The sequence below is a fragment of the Carcharhinus amblyrhynchos genome, chromosome 20, assembly GCF_965287045.1.
Source record: "Carcharhinus amblyrhynchos chromosome 20, sCarAmb.v2.hapA, whole genome shotgun sequence".
Taxonomy (NCBI): Eukaryota; Metazoa; Chordata; class Chondrichthyes; order Carcharhiniformes; family Carcharhinidae; genus Carcharhinus; species Carcharhinus amblyrhynchos.
Window position 1 is genome coordinate 26,820,468 of NC_137343.1, and position 24,021 is coordinate 26,844,488.

Sequence of the window (24,021 nt, forward strand, 5' to 3'; positions counted from 1 at the left end):
TATTTCTGTTCTTGATTGAAAAGAAGTTGATGATTAATGAATAGTGCAGATTACTGTATTCTGAGACACCACCTTATGGCAGTTTATATCGAGATGCAAACTTCTCCACTTTGCATGTTAATTTGGCCAGGATTGCAGTTGGAAGGTAATTTCCTTGGAAGTGTAGTCATGCAAAAGCCATTTCACAGCAAAGAAATTGGATTTGTAACAAAAATGCCAGTACCTCGTACAAGAACTACAGTACAAATAATAAAGCATGCAAGAATAGAGCAATAATTATGAATGACTTTAATCTTCATGTTGATTGTTGTAGCAACCTAATGAATTCATAGTTTCTGAGAGCAATTGTCATTGGAGCCAACTAGGGAACAGGCTATCTTGAATCTGATAGAGGCAAATTTAACAAATGGCCTGAGTAAAAGATCCCCCAGGAAGTAGTGATCACAACATAATAGAATTTAATATACATTTGAGAAACTAGGGTCAGAAACAACAGGAATTGCAATGAAATTACGACAGGCGTTAGCTAAAGGGGACTAGGTGGATAGATTAACAGGAAAGACTGTAAGCAAGCAGTGGCAATCATTTAAGGAGATAATTAATTGACTCCAGCAAAAATCTATCCCAGTAAGGAGGAAATATTCTCAGAGGGATAACCATGGCTAACCAAGGAAATCAAAGAGTTTTAAGTTGAAAGGAAAAGCACACGGACATAAAAGGCTGGGATAAATTCAGAATCTAGCAAAGGAGGACCAAAAGATAGAGAAAATAAACAGAGGGCAGACTAGCAAAGTACATAACTGACCAGAGCTTCTTCAAATATATAACCAGGAAGAAAGAGGTCATAGGTCCCTTAGAAAACGAATCTGGAGAGATAGCTTCAGAGAACAAGAAAGTGGCAGTAGAGTTAGACAGATATACTGCAGTCTTTGAAGTCGAAGGTGCTTTGAACATCCCATCAGTACCAAGGAATATGGTGGGGGTGGGGGGTGAAATTTAAAGTACCATTACGAGAGAAATATTAGACAAACTAATGGGGCTTTGAAGGCAGGCAAGTCCTCTGGCCCTGATGGCTTGCATCCTATAATCCTAAAAGTAGTAGCTGGAGCAATAGTGAATGCATTGTTGGTTCTAATTTTCCAAAATCCTTTGATTCTGGAGAAGTACTGGGGGATTGGAAAACTGCCAATGTGACATCCTTAAGAGGGAAGGGAGGCAAACAATAGGTAACTATAGGCCAATTAGCTTATTATCTGTTGTTGGAAAAATGTTGGAATCAATTTCCAAAGAAGTAATAGCAGCACATTTGAAAAACTATAATCTAATCAAGGAGAGGTGACATTGCTTCATGAAAGGGAAATCATGAAGGAAATTTATATTAGAGTTTTTCGAGGAAAAACTTTTCCAGAGTGGATAGAGGGGAACTAGAAGATGTGTTGTATTTGGATTTCCAGAAGGCATTCAACAAAGTACCTCACAAAAGGTTAAGTCACTAGATAAGAGCCTATGGTGTTGGAGGTAGTAAATTGGCATGGATAGAGAATTGGAGTATAATGTAGGCAAATTTGACAGCAAAAGAACTGTTTATTTAAATGGAGAAAACCTGCAGGAAGCTGCAACACAAAAGGATTTCAGGATATTTGTGCATGAAACACAGAAGTTAGCACACAGGTACAGCAGGTAATTAGGAAAGCGAATGGAATGTTGGCCTTTATTTCAAGGGGGTTGAAATATGGGAGTATGGATGTCTACTGCAACTGTACAAGTATTGCTGAGACCATGGTTGCAGTACTTTAGGCAGTTTTGGTCCCCTGATTTAGGTAAAGATATTTTTTCATGGGAGGCAGTTTAGCAAGGGTTCCCTATCATGCTTTTACCTAGTGCTCAGCCCAGAACGAATGAATCTCTTTTCTTGATAGTGGTGACATGGTGAATTGGCACAGTGACTGGTAGAGTTGCCCAGGAAATTGATATAGGCTACAGGATATCCAGGGCTGACTTCCTATTCTACTGGTTGAAAGGCAAAATTTCTCATTTATTCCCTACAATAACATTCCAAAGCTATCAAACATTGTTTCTGAGGGTCGGGGAGGGTCAAGATTGTGTGAAGTAATTTTCTTCATCTTTCCTCGATACAGCCTTATTCTCCATTGGCCCTTGATGCTCTAGAAAGCGTACCCCAGATAATTGCTATGTTGCATTCTTCACGGAGAGTGGAGATCCAAACATCTCTTAAGTTACCTCAGTAAACAAAACTTTTGAAAGATATGCAGAACAACCTCATCTATAGGTTAATATCGTCGATGGAACATTAAATTGTGTATTCACATTAGACGCTACTTCATGGGCAAGTTATTTAGTTCACTTATCTGACCAGAAGTTACAATGAATACAATAGGGAACAAATGAGAATTCTAATGACTTACTCCATCCTTAATTTGCATCTCATTTACATGCATGACAAACTGCAACAGACACAAGAGGGAATGGAAACCATTGTTTTCTCTGTGAAACGTGTTAAAAAAATTGTGTTGTACAGCACCTTGAATATTGTTTCCCTGTGATTCTAACAATAGTTCCGTACACAGCATTCAAGACAAAGGTTTTATACAAATTTAGCAATGACAAAATGGCGATAGCAAATGGTGGAAAACTCAACATCTTGTCACTTTACAGTATTATTACTGCTGCTAAGCTGCTTGCCTTAAAGGCATGCAATGATGGCACATACAAACATCACGAAGATCATTCCACAAGAAATGTGGAACTTTACAGAGATTAAACCACAAGTAACAAATAGGGAAATCTGAAATAAACTGGAATTCAATTGTATACAAGTAATAAGGTTACCATTGGAATTATTGAAATTTCCACACTATCAATAAAGTAATTTCTGTACAAAAATATTTCTGCATAATGTATGACGTGTAGAGTAACAAAACAACAATATTTATAACACAGTCAAAATGATCCCAATGTGTGGTCAGATATGACTAAGATACCTTTTTGTTTTAAGACTGCATTTTTTTAAAAACTGAAATTAAAATTTACACTGCACATGCTTTAGTTGTAAAACGTGCACAAAAATGTTAGTTTTATCAATTCTTTTCTCGCCGCATATGTTTATACAAGTACAAACACTTATGCATCAGTGTCCTTTTATACATTATTAAAACTTAGGAAATAAATTTCAATTTCAGAGTGATTTTCAGATGTGGAAACATTTGTTAGGGTAAGCAGCTTCTGTTAATTTTCTGTCCTCTCCACGGTTCATCCTTGTCCTTTTGTCTGTTGCCACTAACAAAAGCAGAATCTGGGCATAATTAAATCTTAGAAGAAATTAAGTGTCCTTTGTAATGGGATCCAGTTTCTCTTATTTAGTTAACTAAGTTTTTGTAACAGTTTCTCCTCTGACAGACTGAACTGAATGCTAACAGACATCTCTGCTATGAATTGTTCACAACCTTCTTTTGTTACCTGCTTACAGTAACGGAGGTCTATTCGGCAGATGTTGCCACAGCGTTTGAAATAGGTTAGGCACTGGTCAGTGACTTTATTGCAAACTGAAAAAGAAGGATATTGTGCATTTCAGGTAAAGCAAGAATTTACAGTCATTTCTCAACTTCACTTAAAATGCTGTCTTAAGTTTGACTGAACATGCCACCAGAACAAAATTGATTAATTTTCTGTATTAACTCTAACTAAAAACAAATGCAATTGGGTAAGCTTAGACAATTTTAAGTATTCAAGACTAGAAAACGTTGAATTTTAAATGTGTCTTAATATAACACTAAAGTACTCAAGATCAAAAACAAATCTTTATAATTCTCAATAAATTTTCCTCATTACATGGTTCAAATTACATTTAGGTACTGTAGGTGGAATGCATTAACAATGGAATAAACCTAAATGAACACTGATTAATATATTTTCCTTAGTTTCTTTCAGTTTTGTAATCTCATTGAAATTACTGGCCTCAGGAACAAAAGATTAAGGAAGGCAAAAGTGACAATAACCAACTCCCTCCTTTGACATTCAACGGCATTACCATTGCTGATTTCCCCCACTATCAACATCTTGCTATTGACCAGAAATTGAAATGGAACTGACATATAAATACTGTGCTGTAACCACTAACTGGAACAGCAGGTTAGAAGTTTGGAATTTTGTGGTAAATAACTCACCTCCTGACTCCCCAAAGCCTATCCACCAGCCACAATGTGCAAGTTAAGAGTGTGATGGAATACTCTCACTTGCCTGGGTGTGCGCAGCTCCAACAACATACAAGAAACTTGACACCAGACAGGATGAAGCAGCTCACTGAATTGGCATTCCCTCCACTACCAATGCACAGTGGCAGCAACATACATGACTTGAGATATACTGCAGCAACTCAGAGGTCCTATCTAAGGAGGCTTTCAAACTTGTGATATCCACCAACTTAAAAGGACCACAGTAGCAGATGCCTGACCACCTGTAAGTTTCCCTCCAAGTCACACAGCATCCTCACTTGGAACTACATCACTGTTCCTTCAACGTTGCTGGGACAAATCCTGGAACTTCCTCTTTAACAGCGGTGAGTGGAGGCAGCTCAGCATCAGTTTGTGGGCAATTAGGGATGGTAATAAATGCTGGACTAGCCAGTGATGCCCACCCATGTCCAATGAAAAAAATGCAAAAAAGAGGAATCGGTCAATATTCCTAATCTATATTGCTATTTATTGGTTATGTACTGGAAGGTGTGGTTGGGGAAAAATTTGGGCTCAGCTCCAATGCTCTGAATCGATGAAAATATTGACAAATGCCATTATTAAGTTATTTTTTAAAAAAAATTGGATGCAATCAGCAATAGCCACTTTTACTTCCCATCCCTCCTTGCTCTGAAAAGATACTCAGCCTTGCCACTAAGGCTGCAGTTATGCATAATGATGTTCCCATAATGACAGCAGTTAAAATAATTCCAGGATACTGATCCACTGACAATGAAAGAATGACAATATTATGTTCAAGATAGGATGGTAAGTGACTTGGGGTTTCTCAGAACATTGTAGCTTGTGGCCGTCTTGAAGCTAAAGATTGAGTGGAGAGATGTGCGGATAAATAACCTGGTGAATTCCAGCAATCTATAGTGTACATATTGGAGTCACAATGTGGTCATGTGAATATTGAGTAAGTGGCACAAGAACCAATCCAATGAACTGCTTCATCTTGGATGGTGTGGCAGTGTGATTGCAACTACACATCCAGTTAAGGGCATGCATATTGTTGCTGTTGTGAAGCAACTTCAGGGAATGAGCTATTCATTCCCAGTGTAACCGATTTCTGCCCTGCTTCAATTGGGTTATATGGCTGGTTCAGTTAAGCTTCTTGTCAGTAATTACCCCCAAGATGTTGGTGGTGCAGGAGTTGGAAATGGTAATGCCAATGAAGGTCTTGAAGAGATAGCTGAGCTTTTATTGAATGGATAAAAGGTAATTATCTGCAACTTGTGCATTAAAATTACATTTAAAAGTGGCTGTTGTTGATCGCATCCAGGATTTAAAAAATAAGAACTTAATAATAATATTTGACCATCTTTTCAACTCTGGAGCATTACCCAAATCTTTCCTCATCCAAATCTTGCTTTAAACTTGCATTAGCTGTCTAACGATTGGACAACTTATGAACACTGCCCTATCTTTAAACATTATGATCGTGGAAATGTCATTGATCAAGCAGCTGAAGATGGTTGGGGCTATTGGGTGAGGTATCTAAAAAGCACTAATGTTTATAGGGCTGTGCCTCCAATAAGAGTTTTCAGAATTGGGAACAACTGATCCTTATTGCCTAACTTGCCAATTGTGCAGTGTTTAAGGTATAACAAAGCTTTCACATTTTCATTGTACCATAAAATCTCAAGTTGTTTGCTAAACTATGTACCACAATCACTCAAATCACTTACAAAAGGAACTAACATTGACTTTCAGTTTAAATAATAAGGTACCAAATGCACATTTCTCACCTGATAGGTTGACTTCTGTCAAGGAATCTCGAGTTGTGGTGCCAACTGCTGTAAGTAGATTAATTGTTTGATCTGTCAGATGGTTGCAGTAACTAAGGTCCAGTTTGGAAAGCATTGGCATGTGCCTAATAATAAGCCGGAGTGTTGCATCTGTAATGTCCAGTCCAGCCAGACGAAGGTCCACCACGTTTCGTAGCTTGCTGCGATTGTCAATTTGACCTTTACAATAACAAGACATTTATTAACATACTTGATTCTGGGAGTCCCATAGTTCATATAAATGTACTTATTCATGACTGGTGCTTGCTTTAATAGAGAAATATTCCCACAATGAACTATTGATATGTTGTTAAAAGGACTGAAAATCATTTGCTAAAATTAAAAATAGTATCTTCTCTATTTTAGATCCATTTGATTATTTTCCACAATCTGCTATCAGGGTGGATCAATTTGCCCTTTTTAGAATTCATCGATGGAATGTGGTCTAAAAAGTATGAATTCTGAAACTGCTGAAAAAAAATGGCAAAGATGGTAAAGGTAAACAATAGTCCCGAGAGAGGCCCGTACTGTAGCAAAGTTAGTGCTCGACCCAGTTGATACTGATGTTTTTTCTGCAATGTTGTATCATTCAAAAAGACAAGTTAACAAATGCTAAAAAGTGGAGGTGTAGATAATCTGTGGATTACAATCTAAAGATCAATTTAATTTTCAACAGCAATTGTTGTGAGCCTTGTGATTGTTAGAAGAAAACAAGTCTCCTAAAGGCACTTAATCTGAATCAATCAAAATATCCAGAAAAAGGTTAAAACATGTTTCTGGAACATTTTGCAAAACAGCTGCACATCTAGTGGAACGGTGCAGTGGATGATTTATCTCAGTCTCCTTCATTGTTACAGAAGCCAATTAATTTTTGTTTCACATTATGTGATATCAAGAAATGGTGGAGCAGAATGGATACTGTAAAGACCCCAACATCCTGGCCAAGCTGCTTAACAGAGATCATCTAGTGTTAGCTGCATCTTTAGCAAATCATTCCAGGAACAACATTGGTAGCTATCTGATAAAATGGAAAATTACTCTCTGATGTCCTATCCATAAAAAGCAGGTCAAATCCAATCAGGCCAATTATGACTCCACCTACCTATTCTTAATCATCAAGTAATGGAAGGTGTCGCTAACAGAGCACTTACTCAACAGCAACCTGTTCAGTTTGGATTCTGCCAGGATTACTCAACTCCAGACCTCATTACAACTTTGGTTCCAAACACGGACAAAAGAACTAAATTCTAGAGGCAAGGTGAGGGTCACTGTCCTTGATATCAAGACAAGATTTGCCCGAACATGACATCAAGGAGCTCTAGTAAACCAGAAATCAATGAGAATTGGAGGAAAACTCTCCACTGGCTGAAACCATAGCACAATGGAATATGCAATTAATGGGTCTTAATTAACCAACTCAAAAAACTTGGTGACGAGATACAACACACCTTGAAACATGTGCAAAAAGATTTCCTACCTGGTCTGTTGTCAGTTGGAGGTGAAAGCAGATCTCTCATCTGAGCATCTTTTAATCCTTCCACCCATCTGAGATCCATGGTTCTTAGCAAGGGACAACTTGAGCTGCAAAGTGCAGAGATTGCTGCCCAGGCGCAGCCTGAAACAACTAAATCCTTAAGACCTAAGGGGAAAACAAACAAAGTTGAACATATCGGCTGCACAGCGGTTTGCAAAATAGTCATGTTTAAGAAATTAAGTTAATATAAATCTTTAAGAAAAATGTAAACCACTAATAGAGGAATCACAAAACGTGACAAGGACAACAACACAAAAAACACCAAAATCAGTGTTTTAATTGTACATAGGAACTAACTTTAAAGTGTGGTCATGTACTGGTATTAACCTAATTAAAATTTCAAGAATATAAGAGATACAAATCATGGAATCCCAAACAAATAGAAGTAGCAGTTGCTCTGATGTTGCATCTTTGCAATGGTTGGTTGGTGGTTAGCAATCTGCTGCTAAAAATTCATTGCCTCATGCTAATATTCTGTGCTAGTTATATTAAAAGGATTCTGATAATGGTAACTTAATTCATGTTAGTTTCATTTATGAGGAAAAATTACTTGTCATCAGATGCAAGAGACATGCTATTGCTGATTAGCCTCTGACAGCACATTACTTGATTCCTTGTTGAGTGAAAGCTGTCTCAATTTTGAACTGGTGCTTCATGTAGGTGCCTTACAGCTTTAATCTTTCTGCATCTACTGTCAAAAATAGCAACCTGGGCGACATTTCCTTTTCTTGGCATCAGATGTCATGCAAGAAGGTTCTGGTATATCTGCCTGCACTGGTTCTAACAACGCTACCAAACAGGTGCATATTTTCGATATTTGTGGTAAGTACAAAAAGGCTGCCGTTTCCCCAGTTGAAGTCAGATATTTATGACTTAAAATGAACAAAGCAGCATTTTATAAACAGAAATACATCTTGGTTCACCCATGCCATCTCAGCAGAAGCAAATGGTTTCTTAAAGAAAACGTACATCTAACTTACAACCGGTGCAATGCAGAATGGAGGAGGAATATGTGGGTGAATTATATTGATGAATCGGACTAAGGGAGTTTGACGTGGTTCAGAAACTACAGAAAAATGTAAGCTCCTCAACAACCAAATGGAGCAACATGCTGCAGAATCAAAAATACACAATGAAAAATAAGAGGCAATATAATTATATAACACATTTTAACAACAAGAAAACCTCTGATTGGAATGATACATAAATAGTTAGGTGCATTGGCTATGCTAAATTCTCCCTCAGTGTATCTTAACAGGCACTGGCATATGGCGACGAGGGGATTTTCACAATAACTTCATTGCAGTTTTAATATTACTTATGACTAATAAGTAAACTTTAAACTTTTAAACTTATAGCTAAAATATAGAATAGCAACCAAAGAGGTGAGGCAACCAGTTAGGGGACCAGGTGGCCCAATGATTCTGTCCACTGATTGTAAGCTGCTTTAAACAAAGCTTTTTTTCACAAAAACTTCATTGCAGTGTTAATGTAAGCCTACTTGTGACACTAATAAATAAACTTAAGCCCATTTTCTGAAAGGTTAGTTGCAAAATAAATTCCCCACAGATTGTGAAGATTTTTTGGAGGAGTTGTGGACATACTGAAACAATCTTCAGTAAGCATGTCTGATGCTTAAGTGTAATCAAGCATAAACAAGTTATTTTATTCTTAATAATGGGCAACAGAAAGCTCCTAAAATTAATGCTTTAGAAAATTTTAAAAGTTTCCATTTGGTTGACTATCAGTGCTAAATACTGCACTGAGACACACATCTTTTAATTAAAATAGCAGGTCTGGATCCATCAGCTGTCTTCTTTCCCTCTGATATAAATCGACAAATTCCCATGATGTGTCATACCAAGACCCCAGTGTACATCAGTACCACTTATTCAGGTGATGTGCAATTCAGCCTCCATCTCTTTGTTAAGTATGTCATGGTCTATTGGATGATCTGGGGGGGGGACTTATTGTCCACATCCACAACATGCATATGGCAAACTGCTTAACTGACACACATAAGTACAACTAACACAAAACTTACCTAAAAGCTTTGCAATGTTATTTTGTGGTCAGAAAACTGCCATTGTATTAGCAGGATCCAAATTATGCCATTTATTGCCCAAAATTAGAACTGCAGCATAATAACCTAAAGGTGTTTTACAATCATTCTTATTAATAATTCCTGTTCAGAACAGAACACACAGACAGTGTCCCAAGGCAACCTAATGCACTGCCAAGGACAGCACAAGTACTTATAAAGAAACTAGAAAGCACTCTGAAATGTCATAATTAGCTCATCACCTACGTTGTAATCACCGGAGAAAATAATCTACTCTGACAGTTATGATAATAAGTATAATGGAACAAAAGTCAAATTGACCTCACTAAAGGACATAGTGTGCAAGGATGTAAAATCAGAACTATGGAATGAAAATCTGACATTACAGTCAGCCAACAAAGCAAAGGTAACACAAAACAGCTGTTCACAGAAATGTCGCAACATGGACCATATTAGCACTTATTCAACTGATAGATCGAGTCCTGCTATTACATAACACAGGTTTGGAGAATTTAAGTTTATTTACCTTGCAAAAATACTGATTAACAAATTAAGGAAGTAATCTCTAACGTCAACAGAGTCCACCCATAGATAATATTTCCTGTTCCCTTTCCATGCCTCCAGCACAAAAATTCAGATGGAATACAAAGCATTTGAATTACGTTCATTAGATGGCAAAAGGCTAATTAATTTATTCACTTACCACTACTCCATCTAAGACAAATAAATCTCTGCCCAACTACCTACCTAGTAGGTACTGTTCAAACTCATTCCATTTAAAAACAAATGGCACTCTGTCAACTGTAATATTTCTGTGCCGTGCAGCTGAATTCAAGCCCCAAGGGGATTTCTTTGGCTCAATGAATGCTTCTTATTTTCTCTCCTCAGTGAACATTGTACTTGGATAAGAGATGTACAAAACCTTCTGTGCTTAGTACAGGCTTTGAAAGGCAACAGCAGAAAACTCAGTAACTGGAAGGGAAAGCAAGTCCTTCATTTTTTTCCTGTTCATTCATAGCAAGGCCAACATTTATTAGCAATCCCTAATTGCCATTGAGGTGATGGTAATGAGCCAGTTTCTTGAACTACTGCAGTGTATGTGTATAAAGGTGCTCCCACAGTATCGTTAGGGAGGTAGTTCCAGGATTTTGAACAGTAAATGTGAAGGAATGGAAATATGTTTCCAAATCAGGATGATGTGCAGCTTGAAGGGGAGCTTGCATGTGGTGGTGTGCCCATTCACCTGCTGCCCTTGCCCTTCTATGTGGCAGGAGTCCTGGATTTGGGAGGTGCTGTTAAAAGGGGCTTGGCAATTAACCACTGATCATTGCAGAAGGGTTCAGGTTCCACTGAAGGAATCAAACAGAAGGTGAAAGCATTGTTCTTTGTGGCAATCTTAAAAATGCTGGCACAACATTGAGAGTTTGGTGAATCATTAGAAGATCTTCGAAATTGTCTAGTTTGTGGTCTCCAAAATGAGGCAATCCAGGGAAGACTGCTTACTGAACATGCTTTGACTTTATTGTCAGCAGAATGGCAGCTAAAGAGCCTTCAGAACATGGTGCCAGAATGAATATCCACAAGTTGGGAACTGCCCATAAAGAAGTCAAAACAGCAAAAAGAATGTTACAGATGTGCCATTCAGTGACTGCGTGCTTGGAGCAATGATAATCAAAGCAAGAATTGTGGCAAACTGAGTCACATTACCAAAAGCTTGGTAGGCTGCGCCAGCTTCCCCCAAGAAGAACATTCAGAAGAAGAATTTGGGTGCTATCAAGAAAAGAACAAGATGCAGTCTACAAAATAAACTTACCCATAGAAGAAAAGAATTACAACTGTGAAGAGGAGAATATCCAGAAGTATGAAGAAGAGCTCCAACTGAATGTCTTATCAATATACAGGGAGAATCCTATTGATACTAGGTGATTCTGAAGTTAAATGGATAACCTATTAGGTTTATGGATGGCGGAGCAGGTTTGAAGGATCAAATAACCTACTCCTGCTCCTACATCCTATGTTCCAATATTCTCTTGTTGGAGATGGTCATTGTCTGGCATTTGAGATCTGAATATTGCGTATCACATCAGGCCAGAATGCGGTTCATTCTGCACACTGACGAACTGCTTCTCCATCTGAGAAGTTGCAATTGTAACTCAACAAAGATCACCAGCAAACTTTTACAATTCTGATTTTTGATAGAGGGAAGGTCATAGATCAAACAGCTGAAAATGGTTGGGACACTGCCCCTTGGAGTAATTCTGTTATTGTTGATGTTCCATAGCGTCTCATTGCTGCCAAGTTTTGAGCAGTTAGATCTGTTCTGATCTGCAGGAATCTAGTGCCATACACATGGTGTTGGGGTCAGGGGAGGGGTCCTCAGTGTGAAAACAGGACTTTGTCTCCATGAAGATTGTGTGGTAAACACTCCTATCAATTCTGTCACGGACAGGTACATCCACGACAAGTAGATTGGTGAGGAGCAGTTTCTCCTGCTTGTTGGTTATCTCACCATTGGCCTTTTGCCCAGTCAAACAGCTTCGTCCTACAGGACTCAGTCAGTAATGGTGCTACTGAGCTGCTCTTGGTAATGGACAATGAAGTTTCCAGTGTTCTTACTATCCTAATTCATTAGCTGAGGGAAAATATAGGTGTTGATCAGTAGAATGTTTCCTTAGAATGTTTGACTTGATACCACGAGATTGGCTTGCAGTCAACGCTGAGGTTATTCCTTCATGACTGTGCCCCACAGAGCTATCACCTCTGGTGGTAAAAATGTTACAATAGATTTTTACAATAGATATGCCGTTAGTTTTGTGACAGACCATTCCTGTAAGCAGATCTGGTATCCCTTACAAAGCAATGTGCCTTTTCTTGTTGCAAATCAGGGCAAAAGCAGCGAGAACCAAACGTTCATTGCACTCTGATCTACCGAGATAAATCATAAAGGGACCCAGCTTCAATTCTTGCCTTGGGTCAATGTGTGGAGTTTACACGTTCTCCCTGTATCTGCATAGGTTTCCTCCGGGTACTCTGATTTCCTCCCACACTCCACAAAATGTGCAGATTAGGTTTGCTAAATTACCCCTTAGTGTCAGGGAAACTAGCAGGATGAATACACGGGGTTACAATAATAGGGCCTGGGTGGGATAGTTGTTGGTGCGGGCTCGATGAGTCAAATGGCATCCTTCTGAACTGTAGGGTTTTTATGATTCTATGAGTCACACCAGATGACCTTCCCAAATTGAAAAGTCAGAAGAATAAAATTCTGTAAATTACCGGGCTCAAGTTACTGGATAGAAAACAAGACCAAGAACAGTACCTAGTGGAAATTATATTTATAGTAATGAAATTATATCGATTTTTCCAAACAAAGCCACCTAAATGTTGACATTAAAGCACATTTGTTTATTTCTACGGTAGTAAATCCTCTTACTAGGCTTGTACCCCTTAAAAGTTTCAGAATAACCAGCGTGGAACAGCATAGTACCATGCCAAGCAATTTATCTGACGGCTCAATTTTTTTAATTCATTCTCATGCTTCAAGTTAGTATTGGTGAGCTGGCATTTCACAGACACCCACCTGGCAGCCTGTTGATAAGCCAAGTTAACTGTTTCTTTGATATATTTGTCCAGCTTAGGTCAAGGGTTACAGGTTGCCTCCTAATGATGCCACTGAGCATAAGAGGTGTGATTGATTTACACCGGTTTAAATCAATCTTGGTCCAAAGCCTCTTGTCACAGCACCTGGAGAGGTCAAATTTAACAATTATTTCAACATGGAAGATATTCATTCCTACTATAATAGAACAGTCAGATTTCAGATCAGTTAGAATTCAGTGATGTATTAGGCTGATCTGACTAAGTTATTTGGTAAAAGTGTAACTAATTATACAAGTTGCACCAGCCCGCAAAAATAAAATGTGCTGCAACTTGTAACTATTATTAATTTCGTTCTCACCGCTTTTTCTCACAACTATAGTATATGCATCACAACATTATATCAACGATACAGAATAATTGTTAAGACTAATTTAAGCAAACATTTATACTACATGATGTTTGGTGCAATGCTATTTTCAGTTTCTCACCAACATTAAACCAATATTCAGTAAATTGGATAAAATGACCCAAACTGATCATGGAACAGAGCACAGAGTCCAGGGTCGTTTGGATTGGAATGAGTCACTCACTGAATGTTAAAATGGCGGCATGGGCTTGTTGGGCCGAAGGGCCTGTTTCCTGTGCTCTGTTGTTCTTTGTTCAAGTATTTATACTATAATTACAGCAGTATGATGAGGTCCCAGAGTTGCTATGCAACATTCAAGTCAAATATCCTGGCTGTTTCCAACACCCAAATGCTAATGAGTATCATCCCCTCCCCCCACACAATTATTTTGAAGGTTTGCAAAGATTCAAATTCAAATGAGGCTCTGCTATCAGACAGCAGCCTTGCTAACTGGCAGCGCAAGTCCCAAAATTGACTTTGCACTGCTCAGTGCACCTAAAGCACCTCATTGCATTGAGTGAATACTGGACGCTGAACCTCACCAAGTACGTATTTCTGTGACCAATAAAGTCACATGAAGTAATTTTATCTCTCTTGACAAGGAATTACCAAGGTCAGCAGCAATGCTTTTGTAGGTTAATTAAATGCCTACAGCAGGGAGGCATACAAGCCACTGAGGTATCAGGTTCTATCCCCAATCTGTGCCAGGTTCATTGATTACAACTAAGAAACCCTAGGCCAGCAAAGCATTTAGAAAAATTTTTATTTCACTCTTAATCGCTAACCAATAGTCCTCTCCTTCCCCTGGAGCAAAGAGTTCTTAGTATTTCCAAGAATGTCATGGTAGGACAAGATCCATCATCAAGGAGCCTGCCAACTCTCTGGTTCACTTTACAGCTCAACAATCAGCACTTGGACAAGCTGTTCAGGAGCTAACAACATGCAATGTGGAGCCGTGTCCCAGAAAGAGTCAATACCTACAAGAGGGCCAGGGATGAACAAAAATTAGAGGTGTGCCTGCTAGCTCAAAATATAACTTCTAGTATAATTTTCTGCTTGCATTTGATCCCTGCTAAGGATTCTTCCTCTCTGTGCATTCATTGTGCCTGTGGAAGCATGCAGTCTGTTCAGGTACCACCAATGCTGCTCTTTAAGCAGCTGCTCGGAGGAGCTCAGGAATAGTGCAAGCCAATTCTCCTCCAATATTCTCTGCCTCTCAAATCAAAAGCACCCTATTTCCACAGGTAGTGTTGCCTGACAGTGATGCCTCATGTTGAATGGTTTCATGTACAAAAGTCTAACAGCCACTGTAGCATTAAGATAACAGTATAAATATCAGTCTGAAAGATGTGCTAGTTAGATGCATTGGCCATGCTAAATTTTCCCTTAGCATACCCAAATAGGCAACTAGGGGATTTTCACAGTAACTTCATTGAAGTGTTAAAGTAAGCCCACCCATGACACTAATAAATAAACTTTAAACTTTGCAATCCCGCTGCACAACATAATGTGGCAATAAAATCAGCTCAAAGGTTTTTAATACTATGGTGTAAACATTTTGCAAATATTAACTGAAAAGGTATGTGCAGTATGACAGGCTAGCAGGAACACTGAGCGGATAAAGTTTAAGGTACAATTCTCTGCCTAAATTTGAAAAGGAAAAAACTGAAGCTGCTGACATTACGCAGTGGCTCATCCGAAGTTTGAAAAAGGTAGCGTAACCATTAAAGTAGAATAATCTGTAGCCCAAATGTTAAAGCATCTTTCCTCAGTCTCTTATCAATCATTGGCAATTGTAACAGTTGATTTAATAGTACTCTAACACTTCAGACGTTACATTTCTCCCCACGTGTAAAAAGCCATCATCACTCTGTTGTATGTCAGTAAGTTAGGAGATGTGCCATAAGCTAACATACACTGCTGAAGCTCCTCCGCTCAGGTGAAAGTTTCACCTTTGCTTGATTACTTTGACAACCTGTGATCAGTGACAGTGAGAAATCAGACCATCCGTATATTATCAGCCTGCCATCAGATCAAGGTTAGTTAATCCGAAATCTAATATGTCAGTCAAGATATTGGAGAAAGGCGAAAGTGGCCCCATATTAATTGTTGCTTAATTAGTATTGAAGATGCAGACCACTGGAAATTGAGGGCGTTAGATATTGTACACACTGATAGCACTTTTAACAAGTTTACAAATGCAAGTTTATTTTGGGCACAAAGAGAATGATGTTTCAATTTTTGCAAAAAGAGCTTGCTTCCTCTCAATTCAGGACAATAAATACTAAATTAAAACTTACCATCTGTTCCAGGTTTTACAGACTCTCATGCAAATACATAAATCTTTGCGATTAAGGTAGCCAAACACAGCCATCCACACTTCCCTTTGCATCACATGGTCCTCGCCATCATCAAGGGGCAGAGAGTCCGGGGGTGGGCTGACAGGGGGAGGCCGCACCACATGTCGCTCCATTTGAATAGATTTAGTTGGGGACACAGAGGGCGGTGGGCGGGAGATAACCCTGGGAGCCCGCCTCAAGCTCGTGGTAAGCTGATTTCTGAGCCTGGGAGTTCCATTTAACCCTTTGCTTAACCTGTGCAACCTTTCACTGTTTGCCAGCAGTCGTTTGGGCTTCTCGACTTTTTCACTATCTCCATCAGATGTAATCGGTTGATGATTCTCATTTGCTAGGCTAGTCTCAGTTTTATGAATCTCCTGATTGAGTTCTTTACTAAGTTCTTTACTAAGTTCTTTATTGTGCAATCGCTTTTTGCGTTTTTCTTTAAATCTCTCACTTTTCTTCTCCTTGGTCTCTGCACTTTCAGTGCTGGGACCAGCTCTTGGAGAGCTCGATCTGGACTGGTCACTCTCCTTTGTTTTCTGAGGTGTCTCTGGTGGATCATCCTCGGGCTCCTGCTTAATACTTCGCAATGCTTTGATAGCTGGTGGGTGGTCTTCATTTGGTTGCAAGGATTTTTTCTGTTGAAAAAAATTAACTATATGAAATTCACACTTAACATTTTAAAAAATGAGCTGCAACAACAATGGATAATGATATAAAGAAAGACTTGCATTAATATTATCACTTCATGACCAAAGCACATCTAGAATTGTTTTACAGCCATTGAAACATTTTGGAAATGCTTTTGTGATGTTGATTGAGGGATAAATATTGGCAGGACATCGAGATAATTTCCCTGCTACTCTTTGAAATAGTGCCATGGGACCGTTTACTTCTATGTGAGGGGGCAGACAAGGTCTTGATTTAACATTTTATCTGAAAAATAGCAATACAGCACTCCCTCAGTAATACTGTACCAAAGTGTCAAGTTTGATTTTTGTGCTCGAGTCACGCGAGTGGGGCTCAAACCTACAACCTTCTGACTGTGCATCTCCAACAGCCCATGAGGCTAGTTACAACATGATTCTGTTACTTGAAGCCTAGCAACTAGTAACAGGATACCCATGATGATCTGCTAACAGAATTAAATATACAGTCTGACCGGATGCATGCTTTCCCTTTTCCTCCAAGCCGTGATATGAAATCAATTGTTACTACGAATCATGAACTGAAGATACAGCACATGAAACAACTATTTCCAAAAGATCATCTAACATAACAGCCTGAAGGGAAATTCAACGCCGCAAGCCAACAGGTTTTTGTGTTTCAGCTTCTGCCTTCTGGAAAAAGATAAATTGTGCGAAGATACAATCGATGAACAGTCACTGAATTCTTGCAACTTGTGTTGAGACTTATAATATATCATGGGGTAATCAATAAAAAATGTTTCAGAAGTAGAAAGCCAGGCTGAGTAGTGGCTGAATGTGGTCATATGCGGAACTAAACCAATGAAATACCCCAGACGAGTTAATTAAAAGTTTACCCAAAGGATGTTTTAAATGAGCTGTTAAAAAAATTGGTGTAAAAATCTGTAAGGAAAATGAAACGTCCCTTTCTGGCTCAGCAGGAAAAGCACTACATAGCAGGCAACTCAAAATGCACAGGGGTTCCAGGACTCATCTCTCACCTGTACGGAATTAGCTGAACTCTATTTCGGGGAAAGGGGTAGGATTTCGCTGAAGTGTAAGGGAAGAAAAAGATAAGATTTTATTGGAAACATGTAATTCAGATATCCTTACTGAAATCTGATATTGTGGGGTCATTGGATGAGGACAGATTTGGCATTTGCTGTGATGCTGCTTCCACAGTCAACATTCATTGTCCAGGATTATACAAGAAGAGTGGCCAAGAGAGGGGGATCTTGAAGATTATTGATGGTGGTGATGGGAAGGCTGCCTTTGGGAATAAGTGTGGAACAAGATAGATCCAAATATGGAAATTTTCAGTTTCCTCCCATAATCCAAAAGATGTGTGGGTTAGGTGGATTGGCCATGGTAAATGCGCAGGGTTACAAGGATAGGTCGGGAGCATGGGGTTGGGCTTTGATGCAGACTCAGTGGACTGAATAGCCTTTTTCAGCACTATATGGTTCTATGGATAGGCTTGGATTCACAGTTAAAGAGCCTACTGGAGCACACACCATGCAATCATGTCGCATTTAACAAACTTTAATCACTTATGTTGAAAGGTATAAATAGCTCATATCATCATCATAGTATCAAAGGAGGCCATTTGACTTTGGCCATGCCTACGCCAGCTCACTGAAATAGCTATCAAATTGATCTTACTCTGCTCCTCCCTCATCATCAATGTCCAACTTCCTTCCAAGAGTTACCACTGAATCTGCTTCCACCACTCTTTCAGGTACTGCATTCCGAATCACACCTATTCTCTATATAAAAAAAACCTCATTTCCTCCTGCTTCAATTAATCTGTCTCCTCTAGTTCATCCTGCAGAATGAACTTCTCCCTAGCCACTCTTTCATAACTTTGAACACTTCTATTAACTCTTCTCTGAACCTTCTCTACCAGCAAAATGAACCCAGCCTCTCTCATCACATCACATAACTGAAGTGGCTCACTGAACTATACATCAATAACTCCATTAGAAGGATCAATGTTGTAATTTTAATCTGTCAGCATTTAGACAACAGCAAATTTGTCTATTTTCTTCAAGGAGGTTGCTATTCCTGGAGACCTGAATGATTTATCTGACATTTGTCTCTAACAACCAGATTGATCCATGGGCACCTTGTGACAGCCATTGTCCACCATTTGTCCTGGTGGCATCCTTTCATGGGGGCTCGTACCCATGCGACTTACATTAGAAGCAATTTTTTTTTCAACCAGCATCCCTAAGACCCAAGCCACATCCACAGACTTACATTGTCTGCAGCCCCACTCACTATTCACAAAAGTAATTGCAAAATGTATTGACTATTTGAACAGAATTTTGCAACAGCACCACTTCATTTCTAATGCTTTGCTCTGCAGCTTTGCACTCAAGTCTACACTGGTAAATTGCTCCAATAGTGGGGAAGCAGCCAGGTTACCAAACAAAAATAAAGCATGCAATCCATTTCCAAACCACTTTAAATTTTAAAAGAGTGGTTGTTAGTCTTAAACTTTCACTCGCATAAATTTAAAGTCCCAGCTCATCTACACAATGCAAACATGGAATGCAATAAAAGCTTCCTTTGAACATATAAGCACTTAGGATTTGATTAATTTGAACTTGCACTGAAAAAATCATATCAATTCAATGGATGGGGCAGGGATTCTCATCAATTACAATGAGCATTAGCTGCTCCAGACAAGCATTAGACAATGCCAGTGGAGTTTACTGATTCATAATGCCAATTTTAAAAAGCTTTGGAACTTAAGGAAACATTGCAGCAGCCAACGTGTTGAAAATATGAAGTAAATACCTTTTTCCTCAGCAGTTTTTCTTCCTTTCCAATCTTAAACTGCAACAAAAAGAAAGCAGACTGAGTCAGTGTCACAGCAGAGGTCATTCTGATTCTATTACACCAGAATAATAGTTTCTTTGGCAGGAAATATGAACTGAAGTTCTTCTCCAGAAATCAGTCTGTTTATTACAGCTCTCAGCAATTCAACCATTTGCATCAGTCAGAGTGAAAGAAAGCCTTTCAATCACTCAGCTTCCTGCCAGCATGGTCAGTGCTTGTTCCATAATGCTTGATGTGGACATTCAGCAGTCATTGCTTAACAATAGGTTTTATAATATTGGTAATTATAGACTTGACTGAATATTTGGCAAAATAACAATTTACAGATTGCAGCACAGTCAATACAATGTACACTGCTTAGGTTACTTTATAATCAACTCAAAGTACATGTTGCAGATGGGTAATTTTTAGAAAGGATAGGGAGGCTGTTCCTCCATATTACACAAATACCAATAAAGACATTTTGCTTCAAATAGCGTGATTTAGAACACTACAAAACCAATTGACTTCTCTCGCCCCTACTAAGAATATTTTTTGTCTTCCCCAATTGCTCAGCAAGGTTATGAAGTGATTAGCTGAACCGCACAGAGGATTAAAGTCTAAAGTTCAAACTTCAGTCCATTCAGAGTTAGCTGGTACAGCAGCAGCAAAACTGCAACGTCGTTCTGTGCTGCCAGACCAGGGAGATGGTCAAGTGAGGACAGAATTAAGATTCAACTTTGATGGCTCCTCACATTAACATACGTACATGACTCAAATTGCAGCTCGGACCATGCATTAAATTGATACAGAATAACATGTCAACAGACTAGATTGTCAATACCACACAATAAAAGGAGTCACACATTTAGATTGTTCTAATACTTCACTAAAACATTGATAAATAAACAATATGCAACAAAAAAAATTATATAACTACGTCATAAAGAACCAAATAATGCTTGTTGTATTCTAGAATGATAACCAGATTTTATAACAGTTTGAACAGTGAACAATGGATTTGGAGTCTGCAGTGGAGATTTACAGAAAACTTGGGATAAATTAGGCACAGAAAGAGTCACGAATAGGAGAGCAGTGAATTCCACATTTAGTGCCATAAGCTAATATGGGAACTCTAAAGAAAAAACTGTCAGAGAAGGGAATAATGCCTTCCTCTATTCAGACCAATAATCATGGTCACAATGCAGACTGTGCCTATTTATATTTGCCAATTGCCCTGGTTCTGCTATGAACAATGGCAGGTCAGGCAGGGATGGTACAGAGAAGCAGTGAATCAGGAGTTCATCAATAGTGATCTTACTGACCTATAAATCAGTGCATTTCATTGAAAAGCTTGATCAGCTTTTTGCAAATAATAAATATTACTAGATGAGGTTCTGAATTTTTGTAATAAAATAAACACTAAAATTAATCTCGTGAGATACAATCTTAAATAGGTGCACAAGTTGATGAGTGTTATTTAATAATGGCACATTCATCAATAATCCTGTCTATATGAATCTGCTTTATCAATTGTTCAGTTTTTATTCTTGCACCTTTTTTCTGGCAATTGGCTCAGATGTTTTATCAAAAACTCTCCGTTTTCGCATCACAAGCCCATCCTCAGATTTCCTCCTTGGAACAGAGTCATCGGATCTTTTCTTGGGATGCTCCTCTGATCTCCGTTTGGAATTTTCCTCACGGTCTCCCTTTTTCTTGGTCGTCTCTGCAGAGTCCTTGTGTTCTCTGTTCTGCCTCTGCTCCTTCAGTAGTGAACCTGGGAGGTTGGAGGCATACTTAAACCCTGGCCCTCTTTTCTGCTTATAGACCAGAAGAAGAAAAAACACAGATACAACTTTATATCTCGTGTCTTAGGGTGTCATTGTAATGTTTATGCTTAATAGTTTTACTCTGCCTACACACTGATTGAAATAACAGAGCAGAAATTAATACCAGATATAGGGCAGGATTTTCCAGCCATACTTGCCCCAAAACCGGAAAATCCCACCCGAGATAAATGGACCTTGGCATGGTCCACGCCCCTTGCCCGCTACGATTCTAGTGGCGGGCAGGACGGGAAAACTCCCCCCAATAATCTTTAAAAGATCACTACTTTATATCAGGAATATGTGCATATACATACTCAATGATACAAGTACAGTGATCCATGGTATAATTTATACATCACAAAATGGGTGTGGATCCGCATGAGAAAGGAAACAGCCAGAAGTCACAATTCATGTTGGAACCAATGACACAGGAAGGAAGAGATTTGTCACTCTGTAATCTGAGTTTCAGGAGCCTGGAAAAGCAGGACTTCAAAACATTTCTGAATTACTCCCAATATCATGATCTAGAGAGCAAAGGGAGCGGTAAGAGAAGGCAGGTTAACATGTGGCTAGGGAAATGGCTCAATAGGGATAGTTTCAGAGTCCAAACACATTGGAACTAGCTCAGGGGAGGGAGGGATTGGTTCCTACAGGGTTAGAATCTTCAGTGGTGTGGAGTGGAGCAGACTGCCACTCAGCTCCTTTTAACTTGGTCTAGATCTGCACATTTCTCACTCAACATGGGCCTCCTGAGAAGTGCGCAGTGTAGCTGCTCCTGAGGTCCCTTCAGTGCAGAAGCTTTGGCGAATGCGAACCATGCCCCCCTTTTACAACATCAGCTGTTGTAAACTGGGTACGTTTAAAGCTCCCAGCCACTTTGGCAGAAGGAGGTAAGTGCATAAGATATATTGGGCGGTCAGGAGGGGAGGGGGACATCTGGACAAATATCTCAAGTATGGTGGGGGAAGAGTATAAACTAATTTGGCCTGAAGAGGGGCACCAGAATGAAGGATTGGGAGAAGAAAAGGTACATAGGGGATGTGACAAAACAAAATATTGGAATAAGAAATAGTTCAAAAACAGGAAAGTTAAGACAAGGAAGGGGAGGGGAGCATGTAAGGAGGAAACACAGACTGTCACAGGTCTGAACTACTTGTGTGTAAATGAGTAGATGTGATAAACAAGGCAGGGAAACTACAATCATAAACTGGGATTACAATATAGAGGCAATAGCAGAGACTTGGTTTAAACAAGGAAATCGGGAACTTAATGCTTTTTCAGGCTGCAAATTATTCAGAAGATAGGGAAGGGAGAAATGGAGGGATAGGAGAAGACAGGTGCCGAAAATCAGGAATGGCAGCATTAGTCAAGATATTGTTACAGACTGGAAAGAGACAACATATCTGATGGTTCAAATATAGAATCTGTTTAGTTAGAAATGAGAAAAAACGGAGGAGTTATTATGAGGTACCATAAGTCACCAAAGCAAGGCGCAAATTTGCAGGCACGTTACAAAAAGATGCAACGTCGATAGATGAATGATAGGGAACTTTAATCAGTCTCACATAAACTGGGAAAATAATAGTGTAGAGGACAAAGATGGGGAACAATTTTGGAAATATTCACAAGAAAACATTCTTTATCTTTCCAGCCCAACAAGGACGGAAACAATGATGGATCTGATCCTGGGGAATGAAGGGAGGGGACAGCTAAGAAATGCTAATTATGATATTGTTAGGTTTAGGGCAGTTTAGAAACAGACAAGGAGCAAACAATAGTGAAAATATGTAACCGAGGGAGGATTAATTCCAATCAGTTGAAAGGGATACAGGGCTGCAGAGCAGAACATGGAATGCAAGTCTGTTGAGAGATTAAATACTATAGAGTAGTGGTGACTGGAGGAAAGTATACTCAACCAAGCCCAGGTTTATTTTATTTAAAAGATATCCTGTGTTTATCTTGCAAAGTCAGAGTTGATAGTGAAAAAACTTGAACAATAAACGATCCATCTCTAAGCTTGTAATGGAGCATGGGAGTCTGGAGAAAGGTGCAAAAACTCAATTAACAATATAAGTTATTTGTATAGGTTGCAGAATGAAATAGTTGTGCTCAAGGTAAAATAATTCTTTTGCATTTTAGTTTCAAAGATCCCAAAGCATGCCACATTACCAAAGAGATATCGATTCCTGTGGAGCCTGGATTAGAAGGTTCTTTTGTTTAATTTGTCTGTGTTTGTTGACAGAAGCAGGGAGTTTTGATTTCAAGAGGGAAAAGCAGCTAGAAGATTTGCTCTAGTTTGCAGCCTGTGGAAGAAATGTACAGTGATCCTCATAGAGCCTTGTGGCAGAAAACAGTCAGCAGATTTAGCTTGGAAAGTTATGAGAAGGCAGTTGGGTAGCTACTGACAGCCTGAACAAGGGACTGAGACATCCATGTCTTGAGGTATGTAAAGAAAAGGTACAGGGTCATGTAGCGAAAAAGTTCAGGGAAGAATCCATGTGGATTCTTAGAGGATCCACCTTAGAGGATAGCTAGAACAATAAAGAGAATTAAAGTGAATTCCAGTGTTGTAAAAGTGTTTATTTTGTTTAATTCTTTTTGACATGCATTGAGCTGGCATTGTGGCACAGTGATTAGCACTGCTGCCTCTCAGTGCCAGGGACCTGGGTATCATTCTGGCCTTGGGTGACTGTGTGGAG

General features: G+C 39.1%; 1 protein-coding gene across 3 annotated transcripts in view; it reads right to left on the reverse strand.

The window, feature by feature from the left end:
• Window positions 1–2,484: 2,484 nt before the first annotated feature.
• LOC145355861 (lysine-specific demethylase 2B-like) overlaps window positions 2,485–24,021 on the reverse strand; it is a 173,091-nt gene continuing 151,554 nt past the window's right edge. For 2 of the 3 annotated variants that reach the window (XM_080208294.1, XM_080208293.1), the window contains exons 16-22: window positions 21,050–21,313; window positions 19,473–19,511; window positions 15,943–16,622; window positions 13,217–13,380; window positions 7,518–7,679; window positions 6,002–6,220; window positions 2,485–3,563 (exon numbers count right to left, since the gene is read on the reverse strand). In XM_080208294.1, the coding sequence (XP_080064420.1) occupies window positions 3,382–3,563; window positions 6,002–6,220; window positions 7,518–7,679; window positions 13,217–13,380; window positions 15,943–16,622; window positions 19,473–19,511; window positions 21,050–21,313 (1,710 nt within the window). In that variant the 3' untranslated portion in view covers window positions 2,485–3,381. The remainder of the gene's footprint in view (window positions 3,564–6,001; window positions 6,221–7,517; window positions 7,680–13,216; window positions 13,381–15,942; window positions 16,623–19,472; window positions 19,512–21,049; window positions 21,314–24,021) is intronic. The other variant, XM_080208295.1, reaches the window with a different exon arrangement.